Here is a 16,634-nt window from a genome sequence, read left to right as displayed (position 1 = left end):
AGCCCATACATTTTCAAGTTGTTTGTGATTTACTAGATAAAGATTATGGAAAATATTTTTACAGTTTCTACCTGATAAAATATTAAATAGCTTGGCATAACTAAGAAATGTTTACATTTCTAGGTAAACAGAATTACCCATGGAGTAAGATTTATTAATTTACATGACTTTTCCCATATCTAGAAATCACATTTTTAAAATTAGTCTACCTCAGATAGGGTTTTGTAGACTGTGGCGTAGCCCTGGTTCTTCAAAGAAAAACAAGTTGTTGAGGGGCTAAATTAAAATTAGTTTGTTTGTTTATAGTTGTTTTGTTTTAATGTTTGTTTTATCTCATTTTATTGTCTCATTTTAAATGAGAACAGGTTCTCAGAACATCAAAACCCTTTGTTTGGTGGAAAAGAAATCACCAACCAATAAGCAGTGCTGGGTAGTAACTGAACTCTAATGTAATGTAATCTGGATTACATAATCAGATTCCAAAAATTAAGTACTGAATTAAGTAATTATTTTCACAGACAAGACTTAAGCTTGTCGCAGGCTAAAATGCATGTTTGAGCTCTTTCAACTAAAAGCAACTTGCACTGACATATCTTAAAATATTCTCTGAAGTTGGTGGTAATTTCTTTTAAAGAGTAATTTTTTTTTTTTTTTTTTTATCTTTTATTTAATGTATTTAGATTTTTTTAATATAAAAATATTTGGAAACCCTGATGTGATGTAATATGTTATGCACTTCATGTTGTTGATAACAAAGAAATTAATATTTTTTCTTTCTCTTTGTATTTTTATATCAATATTGTACAATATTATCCTATTACTAACCACAATTTTTGTCTGTAATTTGCAATCAATTTATTAATAATGTACCCAGCACTGCCAAAAGATATGATCTTTTGTGTAATGTGTCCAGAAGTATTCTGGTATTCCAGTCGAACAAACAACTGTTGGTCTCATAGTAACAAACAAGCCAAGCAAAAAGTGAAATTGAGGTGCTTGTCTACCTCAGTGTTATATCTACCTACTATTTTAATGACAGTATGCATCTGTTAGTGACCTTATGCTATATATTTCTGTATTCATATCACTAATACGCACTGTTAAATCCGCATTATCTGGCTTGTATTTTGCTTTAGCGTGAAAGGTGCAGTTTTGTTATTGTCATAAAACTTACTGTTCTTTTCCCATGCATACTTTTGGTATGACACATTCATTCAGTGGAACATCCCAATTTTTGTAGTTAAATACACTTAAGAGGATTAAACCAAAGATAAAACAACAGTGGAAATGGTTAGTGGTATGTTTGTGTGTCCGTGGGCATTGTTGTGAAGACTATGGTCAGACACCTCATGTTCCCATCACACTCTTCGGTCAAGAGCAAAACGGAAACAGCTGCCTCGCTCTCTTCCCCCCCTGTTCCTTCCTTTCAAGCGCTCTGTATGGGAATCGCTCACATCTTCCTCCCATAATTACATAAAATTTAATAATTCCCCGGCCTAGACCCATGCAGTTGCTCTGCCAGGACAGGCTTGCATCAGGCAAACAGGATTACACTGGGAGAGATAGAAAAGACAAAGACGCCAGCTTAGGCACATTATGTAATCATCATCACACTCGTAAGTGTACGTCTCATGATACACAGCAATTCACGCTACCTCTTCATTATAGATAAATAGCAGTTTCTGAATATGAGTTTAGACAGGCTGTGGCAGGCAGTGCAGTGTCGAGGAGTGTTGGGAAAAGTCGCTGCATGCGTTTTTATATTCAAATAACTTTTTGTTGGCATTAAAGGTGCACTTAGACATTTTTTCCTGATTAAAAAATTAATAGTACTTTTTTAATAATAAAAAAGCTTAAAACGATGTGCAGTCACTTTAGTAGCCTAATAAAAATTATTTTTATTAAAACTAGGGATGCACGATATATCGGCCACCGTATCGGCCGATATATATTCATTTTAATGTTATCGTTATCTGCCCGATAAGAAAATTTGGTCGATATATTAAAGCAGATAAATAATGGATTATTTCCTTCAGCTGAGACACTTCAGATGTGCACTGTTCGCCATGATGTTATTGACATCAAACAAAAGGAAAATACAGTTAAGTGCAACATGTTGAAAAGTGCAAGTCTGTCATATAGGCTTCATAACATTGTAAAGAGAACATCATTATAATTGTGTGCTTGGGGCATAGTGAGACTTTTGTTTTTGTTATGCTCTCAAAACCTATATAAAAATTTGGATTTAGGTTAATCGGTTATCTGCATTCAAATATAAAGAATTATCATTTAATTAAATCATCATTTAATAAAAAATTTAATTTAAACCATAGTGGGTCCCTCATGGGGGCAGACATGTTGGTCACATGACCAATTAAATACTACCAAAGTCCCTTTTAAGGCAAGTCATTTCTCTCGGCGGCCATCTTTGAAACTCCTCTCGGGCAGCTATTTCAGTAATGGAAGTGCAGCTCCTATATCTTTGAATGGGGAAACATCAAATTCATCAAATTAAAGCTGTTCACCAAGCTTACTATTCAATTTCAAATCATTTTCATTTGAAATCACCAATGAAATCTGACGACAACCGTCTCATAAATTGTTTCTAAACTCTCATATCATGACACCAGACTGCATTTTCCAGGCTGGTCCAGCAAATGTAGCAACAGGAGTTTCTTCTAATGGCAGCTGCAGTGATGCGATGACTTAACTAGCTGGCGATTGGCTCTTTTACTCAGAAGGCGGGACTTATTCCGCCATATTGCGCATTGCACTTTCTCCCATTCATAGTAATATGAGTGCATTGTCTTTCGATGTCTATAAATCAATGATGGGTGACTTCTCTTAGGCTGTAAATCCACCAGCTCATGTTACAAAAAAGACAGTGCCCCTTGTATTAGGTTACAAATCTGGGTTCAATCATTTAACATAGTTAAGTTTTAGCATTTTAAACTCACACTTTACAAAAAAGTATATATTTAAAATTGTATTTAACAGCTATTTTTTCACAAACTGATTATACAACAATATTGTAACTTTTCTACTATGTTTATTTTTAAACATTTACAAATTTTAAATAAGGAGTGTGGAAAAGAAAGGAAGTTTCTTCAGATAAAAGCATCTGCCGAATGCATGTAAATGTCCTCAGTGTAGTCGAGAAACTGAATTTATTTTAAAATGTATTTTGTTTTTGTTTTGGGATATGCAATATACGCTCAAATTAACCATAAAGAAATTGTACACACATTTCCACAACATATGAGAGAGTCGAGACTTTGCACATTTGTTCATGACCCTTAATTAAAAATGTCAATATTTCAATAAAAGGTTAACAAGTAGGTTAACAAGTAGGCTATCATAGGTTAACAAGTAGGCTATTTCTGGCAAATCAAAAATCGAAATGGGTCAAATTGACCCACAACATGATCTGCTGCAAATAAATGGCACAAAAGTGTTAAACAAAAATCTCATTATTATACAGTTGTCATGTTTTTCTTTCTGCATAGAAACGAAAAATGTATAAATATTATTGTTGTCATTAAACCTAGTACTGAAAACTATGACTTGGTGTAAACAAGTCTTCATATTGTGCACTGGATCACTTCTGATAAGCTCACCTTTGTGGACATAACGCATCCACACTTTATACCAATGATAATGCTAAGTTTTAAGTGTTAGCTACACTAGTACAGAAGCTAAACTATTGTGCATTGAATAGTGATGAATAAAATCGATTTTTTAAACAATTCATGAAACTATGTACCACCAATGACCAGCAGGGGGCGGCAGATCTGTATAGCGCCACACTGTTTTACAGTCCTGCTGATAGTGTTTATTTTACTCCCTCTGGTTTCCATCAGCTTTTTCATTCACATCCATTAAGCTAAAGCACTCTTGATGCATCCCATTCTGTTCCCGATCATATGCAATCACAGCAGCCACGAGAGAACAGACTGTTAAGTGTAATACAGTCATTGATGCAGGTATTTGTGTGATTCCAAGCTTTCCCTCAAATGGTAATATGTCCTCCCTCTGAAGAGGAAATGGAGAAGAGCGGATCACACACTGCTGTCTTGTTCTCTGTGGCTGATACAAATCAGATTTAGGATGGCAAACACATGCCTGTGTGCTCTTCCTGTTTGTCATCAGAAACACAGCTGAGATCGCCCTCTGCTGTCCATACCACAGTGTGATGCTTTAATGGTGAACATCAGAGAGAATTTATTAATTCACAGTTGGACATAGCTCTCAATATTTGAATATGATTCATCATTTCTTCCCTATTCTTAATGGAGTCATCCATTTATCTAAATTGTTGTTGTTTGCTAATTTGGTATGTTCAGTGACTTGACAAAGCTGATGTTATACTGTAGAGCAGTGATGTGTGAAGTTCATGTTAAGGAGTTACGCTACAGTTCAGATCCTTCAGAAATCATTCTGATAAGTTGATTTGATTCTCAAGAAACATTTATTATTATTATCAAAGTTGAAAAGGGTGGTACTGTTTAAGCTGGACTGAATAGAGAGTTCAAAAGAACAGCATTTATTTGAAATATAAACTGACGTTCAAAAGTTAATGTGTGCCTAAGTATTAATTTCATCTTCAAAAATCTTTCATCTTCAGCTTTTGAACAGTAGTGTTTCACTGTGTTTTATTTTATTATATATATATATGTATATATATATATAATGTGTGTGTATATATATGTGTGTGTATATATGTAATTTAATATTAATTTTAAGCATCAGGAAAACTTTATTTCTAATAAAAAGTCAATGTTTTTGTCACCTACTTCTGTTCTGGACATTGAGAACTTTCTCTGTATGTTTCCTCTGCTTATCTGTAGACACAGCATTGTTCTTGCTGGTGCTAATCTACAGAGAGTATTTCACTTGTTTTGTATACAGAAGACAGCTTCCTCTAATGTCTTGAGGGTCCCATCTGAGTTTGGCAGTGCTTGTCTGCTATCTGCAGTGTCTAACACTACTAACTGGCAGTTTTACTCCAATTCACACTCCCACTGCGATCATGGCTCGCACTTTCAGTGAGGCGACTACACAGCAATTCACAACTTGCTTGACATTGGGTTCTGTTAAAAGACTAAACAACAAAGATGTGGGAAAGGATGTCCTGTGAAATCTATGAATTATCACCATTGAGCTCAACCCAGTTTAATCTGATGGATCTGTCCCGGGATTGAGTCACTTTGAATATAAAAACAGTTGATGCGAGGAGTAATTTGTATGTTGTGTGTTTTGTGCGAACAGGCCTGAAGAAGACAGTGAGGAGGAGTCCGTGGCTCATGGGGGCAGACAGAATCATGATAACCTGTACCGAGTGCACATGCCAAGCCTCTACAGCTGCGGCAGCAGTTACGGCAGCGAGACCAGCATCCCTGCAGGAGCACACACTGTCAGTAACGCTCCCGTTACTGAGTACATGTGAGTTACACACACACACAACATCAACAACCCATGTCTTTGAACACATTCAGGTCACCTTTACCCTCCTGTGAAGGATCCATGGGGTGTGTGTAGAAATGGCTCAATCACTTTGACCAATGTTTCTTACTGACCCCCACATTTCTGCGCGATCACTTTTTGATTCTTCCATGTGCCACCATTCATTTATATGTGAGAAAAATAGTCATTTAAGCAAAACAATTTTATCAGAACCTAAAGAAATATATGAAAATGTATTTGGGACTATTTAGATTACTAAACAACAATGATGATGCTTAATAATAATAATAATAATAATAATAATGGTATTATTGGTATTAATTATTTTTGTTATGGTAATATAGTAGTAGCACAATAATATGAATTATATTGTATGATAAAAGTAATGTTATTGTTATCAAAATTCTACCACTTTATTAGTAATATTATTATTATTTTTATTATTGTAGTTATTGTTCTTGTTTTAGAAATATAGTAGTATAATATGATGTTGTATAATTAATAATAATTATTATCATAGCCATATAGTTATGTAATAATATTTATATAGTATTATAACAGTTATTATTATTATTATTATTATTATTATTAATAATTTTGTTGGTAGTAGTAGTTGTATACAAATTCATGATTTATAATAACAAGTATTATTATATTTATGAAAATAATGTTATTATTTCGCCCTCTGCTATTATTATTAATTAAAATAATTAATAATAATAGCAATTATAATAATAATTAAAACCATATCGTTATATTATAATAATAATAATAATAATAATAATAGTTATTATTATTATTATTATTATTATTATTATTATTATTATTGGTCATAGTAGTAATAGTTTTATAAAAATGTCTTGTTTATAATAACAAGTACTAATTTATAAAAAATAATGGTATTGTTAAGACAGTCATAATACATATTATGTTTTTATTGTTATAATACTGATTTATTTTCTGTCAAAGATATAAAGATCAGATATAAAACAACAATTTAGTTCTACATATTAGTTATCAGACACCGAAACAAACGTAATCAGTATTCATCCATCCTAAAAAAAAATAGTTGGCTGATTTCATCCCATTCAAGCTGATCGCTGCCCTGCCTGTCTCTCTCTCACACCATATGTGCTGCACACGAGCAGGACTGAACGTTGTTAGGGATCTGGTGTGCGCTGCCATCGACTGCTCCATATGTGTGGTGTCTTGAACTGAGGATGAGAGAACCTCAAACAGCTGCTCCTCTCCAGCTGTGTGTCTCTGGAGGAGTGATGGGGGAACGGGGTGATGCAGGGGCTTGGAGAGGGATACCAAAACCCTCTCCAAGAACCTGGCAGAATGTTACGGGTGAAAAAAAACAGCAAAAAGTACCTAAAAACACAAGACTAGCAGTACTGTTCAGGAAGAGAGAGAATGGAATGTAATCTATAAAACCACTTTGTTTTCTATAAAAATTAGAGTAGTGCAATATGACACATTTCTATTAAAAGTAACAAAAGTGAGGTAAAGAAATTAATAAATAAAAAAAATTGCCTGTAATGCATTAATCAAAAATGACAGTAAATATCATTTGTTACAAAATATTTCTGTTTCAAATAAATGTTGTTCTTTTGAACTTTTAATTAATCAAAGAATCCTAAAAAAATATATTAAGCATACAAATCACGCACAGTTTTCAAAATTTAGAATAATAATAATAATAAGGCACCAAATCATTTTAAAATATATTGAAATTATTTGAACTTTTAATAATATTTCACAATATGACTGTTACTGTATTTTTGATCAAATAAATGTAGCCTTGGTGAGCAAAAGAGACTTCTTTAAAAAAAAAAAGAAAAGAAAAGAAAAAATCTTACCGACCCCAAACTTTTGAACCGTAGTGTAATTGAGTACAATAAATTTGAAATAGATCTGTAACATTAATGCAGGAGTTTTTTGGATCTTTGTAAAGTGTGCGTGTCTCATTTCCAGGACCCAGAATGCAAACTTCCAGAACCCTCGCTGTGAGAACACTCCTCTGATTGGGAGAGAATCTCCTCCTCCATCTGTAAGTATCTGCACTCATCCAACACACACACAAGTCACAGAGTCATTTCGACAGCCTGAATGCTTAAATATTCACCATAAATAGCACATTCGGTTACACTTTATTTTAAGGTGACGTAGTTACATTGTACTTACTCAAATAAGTACTGAGTAATAATAATTAACTACATTTACTTACTGTAGAGTTACCGTTAGGGTCAATGTTTGGTTTAGGGTTAGTTACTTGTAATTATGCATCATTTATAGTTATTACTTTAGTAAGTACATGTAGTAACGTGTAACTACGTCACCTTAAAATAGTGTTACCGCACATTCTTATAGTTTGCCTGTGTAAATCAGTGATCTCCCCCACTGTAGTTTCGTCACTGTACACAGCAAGTCATTACAAAGAGCCCTGAACTCTGTGCAAGTAAATCAAGTCATTGTGGACGATTGAGTAAGAGAGAACCGACCACAGACCTCTAAAGCCAACTGTTGTTGGGCAACAGTTCCAAAGTGGGAACTTCTTGCCTTGCTTGACCAAGCTTACAAAACTGGAGATTTATAGTCATAGATCGATGTCGCATTGATTTTTCATGTGTGAGGAAAAGGAGAAGAGAGATTTTGAGCCAGCTGCTCACTTACCAACCCGAAACGCTTGGGTAACGGAAGCGAGATGTCAACACAGGTCACCTGTTGTCGGTGAAATCACGCTGTTACACTCGCCGTTTAGAGATGATTGATTAAACGAGTGCCTCCGACATTTCACATAGACCTTTCATGTGTTTTTAACACCTTACTTTGGCAGCCGATCAATATGATTCTTCCAAAATAAGAACTGGAGCGCAATGCAAATGTAAGAGAGCACCATGGACACGACAGCACTCTTTCTGGACTGTTTGCAATTATCATTTTCTGCGGCAAAAAGTAAAAACAGGATGTAGCTTGAAGTTCAGACACTATTTTGGCAGTTTCATTCTTGTCTCTGCAAGAATCTGGCAAACAAGAGAAGTCAACAAAACAAACTTGGTGGGACTGTTAGCGTTCGCTCACTGATACACGCTAAGAATGTGTGCACATAATTAACTAGTTGAGTAAGTGTTCTGCACCTCCTTGTTGACTTGTAAAAACATTATAAAATAGATTTTCCTTTGCACAACTGTCTGCTGTAAGCACCAAAATAAACATTCCCATTGAGTTCACTTAGCCCATCACCATTACAACTGCACACATTAGGTGGCACTGTGGATACGTGATGTTAAAGTCAGGATAATGACGTGTGTTTTCAGACACATCCAAATGCAGTGTTGGGGAAAGTTACTTTTAGAAAAGTACTGCATTACAATATTGCGTTACTCCCTATAAAAGTAACTAATTGCATTACTTAGTTGCTTTGTATGGAATGTGTGTTACGTTACTTTTGCTTTTTTGCTTTTTCTCACCTAGGCTTACTTGTTTGTTTTTAATAACAGAAAAAAGGCTCTTTCACACCAAAAGTGAAATGAATAAGCCTCAGGCTGAAGGAAATGCAAATTAACGCCTGTACATTAGAGGGCACAGTTAAAACAAACCGTTCTGCCGAAAGTTTAGCACTCTTAGTTTAGGAATTAAAAAAAACACACATGGGATGTTTATCTATCCAAGTAATTAATTAATGCAGGTTTGCGTAATATTTAATATTTTGTTTGCATTTAACTGCTTTTATTCATTCTGAGGAATACTAAACCTGTTTTTGTGCAAGTGAGGTGAGTAAATGCCTGCTCACATTTAGTCTAGAACTACAATAACCATCATGTTCACTCAATGCCTCGTAACTTATGATTTCTCTCAACATGGGGACAGGAGAGCTGTCAGACACGTGGGAAAAAATGTACTTGCATACTACTTATCTGAAAATGTACCAGATATTTTGTACATTTTAAAGTAATGCGTTAATAAAGAATGGGCCTTTTTTGTATGTGAAATTTCACCAATATAAACACACTTTTACTGGCATGTTTGCTTCTCGTTAGAGTCATGCATCCCACTGGAAGAGAATCCGCTTTTAAGAGAAACTCGATTGCATATGAGACCATTATCAGATTGCTTACCAGATTAGTGTATATTTTTTAAATGGACTTTTATATAACTTCTGGGTGAGTGGCAATGTTTTTGTTTTTTGCTAAGAATTCTTGCTCGTTTAATATTTGTAAAGTAAAACAAAATCTAAATTTCATGTACATATACTTTATAGTTTACCTGTAGTGTAGGCGAGCTACAGATTATCTGGACTTGCTGGTGTAAGTTATTCCCACTCACACCGTGTACCTGTGTCCCCTCACACCTTTGTGTCTGGTCTTGTGTCCTCTAGACCCTGTGTGTTGGTTTGTGTGTGTTGGGAGTTCATGTGTACGTGTTTCTTGAGCTGGAGATGTCAGTGGTGTCTATCTGCTCTACAGTTTCTTGTCGTTTTCTTTTCTGCAAATCCACACAGTTGTATTTGACATCCACGGACAGTAACAGCCGTCACAGCTGGCAGTTAAAGCCATCGGAGAGTTCCCGCTCGTTTTGGTAACAGCCTCAGCTATTCCAACAGGTACTCAAATGCCCCACTCCCACTTATTGGCCCACCTCCCTCCCTACAAAAACAAGAAAACAACAGCGTGATTCCTCCCCAAACCACCTTCATCCCGACCCAAGCAAGCTGCCCTCGCCCCTGGTGTTTCTGTTGTGTGCTTCCCTGGTCTTGTCATCTGTGGGGCAGCATGTTCTCCCTCCACCAGTATTAACTCTTCATGTATCTGACATAGAATCCAATTTCCAAGAACACCGAGAGGGATAAATGCATTAACACAGACATTAAGGGAGAGAACCGCTTTTTAATTTAGTTTAGCTAATGATTAGCATCCTAAAGGTGAATTCACACTGACAGTTATTAAAACGTCAGAGGTCATCAAGCCGCAGTGCTAATAGATTCAAGTCTAGTTTGAATAAATTTGAGCTCTGTCTTCTTTATAATGGTCCCTGGCAGTCATGTTGCTAAAAATCAGCACTGTTTAAAGTCGTCATGAAACGGAAGTTACAATAGTCTTTTCTTCCCTATTATGATGTATATCTGAGTGAAACGGCTTCTTGAACAAGAAAAACTGGGCGGGACTTGTTTTTGTCCATGGGGAATTGATTGGATTGTTGTGGTTTGCTGCTGTGATGTCATGTGAGTGACAGGTTGTTGTCCCGCCCTTACGCCTGTAAACACGTCATCAGAGAAGAGAAGAGATCTTGCTGCAAAGGGTAGTTATTTTGATTAAAGTTTACAAGGGCAGTTTTGAAAAAAAAAAAAAAGTGCACGGATAAATCATTTAAAATAAATGCTGCAATAATCCAGTTGCAAAGTGACAAAAACATTCAAGAAATGGGCATGAAAAGGGAGTGGGAAGAAGGGATACACCAACCAATAAAACACAGACCTGCAACGCTCTCATTATACAGAGTAATGAATATTCAAATGTGAATGGAGAAAAAAATCAAGAGTTGGGGCAATTAAAATATAAACTGACCACAAACTGATAAGCATCTTATCATTAGAGATTAACAACTATCATGAACAAATCAAATAGATTATGGTAAATCTTAAGAAATATCAACAAACGAGCATTTTAACTTTCCAGAGATATTGGTCTTTATAACAAATGATCGACTTCTTATCGCTTTGCCATTGCAAACTCTTTCAGTGTGATTGTCCGTTAAGTCTTGTGAACGAAAGTAACTTCATGTAGCTCGATAGATTGCAACAGTAGGCATGTCAGGCTTTGATTAGTACTTTTTATCTTTCAAAAGTACATATTAAGTAGTCCTATTAGGGATGCATTAATACTGGAGTCAGTATCGGCCTCATGTCGTGTTCAAATTTAAGTTTTAACTAAGTGCTGCCAGCTCCTGTCACTGTTGAGGATCAGTGTACATTGGACTTGAATGTACATATTGGACAGGCTTTTCGTTCATTTAGAAACAAGCGTACGTGACTGAGCGTGGTGATTTTCCAACTGAAGGAATAAGTTATTATGCTCTAAACTATATTGAGAACTATATTAAGTTTGAACAAGCCACTTTGCAAATGTTATAGGCAGACAGAGTACATTCATGCCACAGTCAAAGACTTGAGACAGTGAGAATAAAATTAGCTCAATGGAAGCAAAAGTGGCTTTACATTAGTGTTGGGGCATTTTAGGACTAGAAGTATAAAGGAATATGTCTCTTCATTCTTGACTATTAAGTCACATTAGTTGTATGTTTCATAGTGTAGTTTAACTGCTTGCTGTTTTGTTAGAGTGAACAGTTGAAATTTACAATTTTTGCCATTTTTATTTATTAAAATACTAACTGCACTAGTGCGCTTTTTACAAACCAAATAATATTGCATCTACAAGGCTGTCTAAATGATTCTAGGTGTGCTGTGGCAGTTTTATTATAATTTTTTATTAGTTGTACTATTATGATAAATGTTTTTTTATTTATTTTTTATTTTTATTTTATTTAGCACTTTACAACTGTTATTAACATCCACCATGTGTGATTCACTCAAAAGTGAACAGTGCTGCAAACAATTGTGAACTTAACTAACACTGTAATTGTCTCAAAACAAGGATATCAAATCTTTAAGTACAACTCTGGGGGGGAAATTTGCAATCTAATCATAACTTTTGGAAACCATGCATTATACAGTATTGTTAAAGTCCTAGGCACGTTAGTATTTTCACCCCAAAAAATGGTTTTAAGCCAGTTATTTATTCCTTTTGTTGTATGATGGTGAGATGAGATCTCTGTGTGGATCATACCGGCTGTTTTCAGACTGCTTGTGCATAAAAATCTCACTGGATTATTACAATTAATGGCAAAAGGGATGTTTATTCCCTACTGACACACTACAGCAAAAGATACAAATAATTGGCTTAAAACCATTTTTTACCATTTGTTATTAGCTGATGTTACAGACCTTTTATAGTTTGTTGGCATCAATATTGGTTATTTAATTATGTGTGCTAATATCTTAATTTTCTAATTTTGCATCTAGATTACCAGTCATTCTTTAAGATCACTAATAATTTAATAACGTTAAATGTAATTTTTAGCGAATCTCAGAGTGAAAATCCATTTTTCATTCTCCACATTATAACGTTATAATGCCTAAATGCACTCGTGGCATTTAAAATGACTGATTTTAGTTTTTCTTTTGGTATTTGGCCACAGTTTTAATATCAGTGGCTGTTCTTTGTGTAAAAGCCAAATTAAGTCTAAAATCAAAATGATTTTGTATGTTTGTTTTTTTTGTCTCCCTCCAGTACACATCCAGCATGAGGGCCAAGTACCTGGCAAACGCCCGACCCGACCCCAACAGCAGCTCCGCAGCAAACTAGAGGAACACTGTCTCCTTTCCCTTCAGTCTAAAGCTACCCCTCATCCACGTCTTGTTCCCACAGCCCAGACAAGTTTCACCCCAGGCCTACTCATTTAGCCATGTTGATCTTTGATGCGTGCTCTCCTACCCAGCTGATAAAGAACGTCCTTGCATCATGTAAATACTGCTGTCAGAGGAATGTTCCAGAGGCCTCTTGTGCTGTTTCCAGTTGGCCGGTTCAGTTCAGGCAGCTAGTTCAGCGTGGCGGCAACAGAAGGGTTACTCTCAGCCCTGAGTGTTTGTGTGAGTGTGTGTGTGTGTGTGAGCATCTATGAGGAGTATGAACTACATTACGTACAGATACATTGAGTGACGTGTGTGTGTATGTGTGTGTTGATCCATGCTGCCCTTGCTCAATTGTGTGGTGCTCTTGCCAGAGGTTCAGAAAGATCCAGAACTGAAAAACTGGACAGGGTTTAATGCCCATAACCCTACATTCCTGATTGGCCTCTGTCCTCTGGTCATTTGAAGAAATGTGACCTTCTCCATTTTCAGGACCTACTGCCACGTCCAACTCTATACAGGTAACATCAGTGGCATCTACTGTAATATAACTGGACCAATCTAATCTTAATAGCGTGAGAAACTCTTGAGCATTGAGAATTTCCGTAGAACTCTAAGGAAGAGTCTAAGGGTTTCTCTTATTTTTGGCTTGGATAGCAATGAAATGGTTTGAGAAAGAAGGCCAGAAACACGCTCTACACTAGTACAGAAATGCAGTATAAATGTATTGTACATCCTGTGGCGCTAACCTTCATACTCAAGGGGGTGATAGAGAGCCAGATGTGTGTTTTTTTAAATTATTTATTTAGGTTGCTAGCTGAGTAAGGATGTTTCTGAAATTTCCTCCTATACACTCATTCACTACTAACTGCTAATATACTCCACTAATATAAGTGAATAATTAAAGAGTGAATTTGGACACTTGTCAAGATGCAGAAGTTCATTTGGCATGACGCTTGTTGTGCTTGTTTTCTAGTGGCCAGCTGTTGAGTGTACATCGATTGCAGTGCATTATGGGATTGAATGAGTATACTCAATAATGTTCAAATAGTGCACTATATAAGGCTATGGGGGTGATTTCGAACACAGCCCAACTTTCTCTTCAAAAAGCTGCTTTGTCATGAGAGTAATGGATCTTAAAGACAGAAATTTGAAATAAGATTAAAAAAAACAAATGCTCGCTTTAGCAAACTTTAGTTTAGTTTAGCTTTTACATTTCTGTACTTGTGTATAGTACGTTTCAGGCCTAAATCTGTAGCATACGCTGGTTGTGGGAAGAATGGATCTTTTCATCTCATTTAAAGGCTTGAGTTTTTGGTGTGAAATTAAGGTTTGTAGATGCTGTGTAGCTAATGAAATCCTTGTTGGATTTTTTTCTCAATATACATGGACTGCATTAAACAAACTACTCATTTAACTTGGCTATATCCACTGCCATTGCTGGAAAACCTGGAAAAACGGAGCCAGACAAACCAGCCTAACAAAGAGGAAATTGAGAGAATTTCAGATTGCTGACCAAACCCTGATGATCTGGATTTTGACCAAACGCTGATGATCTGGACAACCTCGAACTGCATTTGCATCTGAATATTTTCAACTCCATTTAATCTGAAAAAATCTAAAATTGCTTTGTCTGATGCTGGGACCTTATCTGAACATTACATTTGTCCTAATACTGTACAAATACGGAGACACTGGGACCAGCTCAAAGACGACTTATCATCGCTTATCAGTTCCAGGCGAGAGGCTGGGAGAGGAGTTCATTGTACTGTACACAATGTAAACTGAACATTTGAACCTTCATTTTGCTGATCGGTGGAGTCCTCAGGGAGGGGGACACCAATATGGCAGGAAGTGAAGTCATCAATGGCCCGTCTTGTTTTTTCTTCTTCTCAAAGAAACAGAAGAGAGACCGCAAGCCTCAGTAACTTTTGCTGTAATTCAGTGTGACTTTCAAAAGCCCACAATTTCCTGGGCTTGTTGCTTCTGTACCACAAATTGCTTCCATTCCCAGAGTTGAGAGGAATCTTGCCATCCCTGAAGAAGACATAAAAGTGATGTGTTGTCAGACTGAATATTTTCCCCTTGATGAGAGCACAGACGCACATGAGACAAGGCCAAAAGCTGGCATCTGATCCGGTTGGACTCCCTGTCTCCTCAAAAGACCTCTCTCTGGTGCTCTGGACCTCATATAAGGGTGCCAATGTTATCATACCATGGGCATCATCTGTCTCACATTCACACACCTCAGGACCACATTCTTCCCTCATACTGCCAACGTCTGGATTTCCGGACGCCTAGTCCATGTCATGTCCTTACCACATATCCAGGGCTCAACAATACGTTTTTATTAGTCCAACATTTTCACTTGCCCCACCCAAAATTACTGAAGATATGTGTGTAATTATTATTTTTTTCATTAATATATATTTACATATTGTTCACATTAAATATGAAGTTTGTATGTATGTATCCATTTAGAGCTGTGAATAATGACAGCTCTAAATGAATAATGATAAAGGTTCATAAGTGAAGTTTCATGCTGACCCCGGTCGAGTGGGTCATTCTTATTGTTGAGTCCTGATTTTCCATCTCACAGAAAGTTGTGTGGGAATGCAGAATTGCATGCATGCTTTGTAAATGAGGATGGGGATGTGGGTCTTAAAACAAATGCCAATGTGACAAAGTTGCTCAGAGACTCCCAGACTTTTATGAAAACAAGCAAGAACTTCATGGTTAGGAGAATTAAAGGGATGTATCACAGCTATAAACACAGAGCTCATTATTTTACTGTGAGCGTTTTATTTCATTTTCTTTCTTTTTTTCTTTTTCTGCTTCTCAAAGCATGGTCATCCTATAAATGTGGAATGGAGCCATGTTGTGTGCTACTGACGCTTGCATTGGTTTCTCGGTTGATGCTTTTTTTTGATCAGTGAACGAGGTCTGTACATCCTTGACTGTGCCAATAACCAACAGCTCTGTACCTTCTGTGAATCTCTAAATGTTTTTCATCTTTAAAGTGGACTTTTTTTTCTCATGAGCTCTGCGTGGCCTGAGCAACCAAATGAGACACCTGTGAACATGAGCTTGACGTTGTGGGAGTATCTTTATTTTTCTCTGTAAATGACCACGTTTGTGATGATGCGATCTCTGAATTTATGTCGCCATTTACTCCTTGGTAATGTCATACTGCAAAAATAATGTATATACAGTACATTAAGGAAATATTTGCAAGAAAATGGCCCATTAAGGACATGGAATTGTTGTAGTACAAACAGATCATTTTTAATTTTCTTTTTTTTATTCTTTTTTTTTTTTTAGTCTGGCATATTTTTAGACATATTAGCAAGCACAAAATATTTTGTCTCTTTCATGCGAATAAATGATTTTGGTCTTTTATCAAGATGTTTTTATATGACTTCACTGTAGGATGACCTTTTTCAGTTACTAAAATGTTGTAAATGTTTTATTGAGCTTGAACTTTAAGATTAAACCTAACATTAACTGATACACGTGTCTTATGTTTAACTATTAGCTTGTTGATCTCTCTGCTGCAGAACTTTTATTTGTAACTATGGTGAGTATATTTATATTACAGTATTATAATGGTGTTTATTTTGATTAATCCAACATCATGAGAAGTGTGAAAGATCATTTAATTTTTTTAATCATCTTTAGCCTACTTGTCATTAACCTTTTTTTA

The 16,634-nt window shown here is 35.9% G+C and overlaps 1 protein-coding gene across 1 annotated transcript in view; it reads left to right on the top strand.

The window, feature by feature from the left end:
- Positions 1-16,441, top strand: part of ttyh3a (tweety family member 3a) — a 73,390-nt gene extending 56,949 nt beyond the window's left edge. The window contains exons 12-14 of the mRNA XM_084091718.1: positions 5,269-5,442; positions 7,441-7,516; positions 12,813-16,441. Coding sequence (XP_083947844.1) covers positions 5,269-5,442; positions 7,441-7,516; positions 12,813-12,887 — 325 coding nt within the window. The 3' untranslated portion in view covers positions 12,888-16,441. The remainder of the gene's footprint in view (positions 1-5,268; positions 5,443-7,440; positions 7,517-12,812) is intronic.
- Positions 16,442-16,634: the final 193 nt, after the last annotated feature.

Source organism: Abramis brama (assembly GCF_963993115.1).
Source record: "Abramis brama genome assembly, chromosome: 1".
Lineage (NCBI taxonomy): Eukaryota > Metazoa > Chordata > Actinopteri > Cypriniformes > Leuciscidae > Abramis > Abramis brama.
The sequence above is the reverse complement of the archived record's forward strand: the minus strand, read 5'-3'. Positions and strand labels throughout refer to the sequence as shown.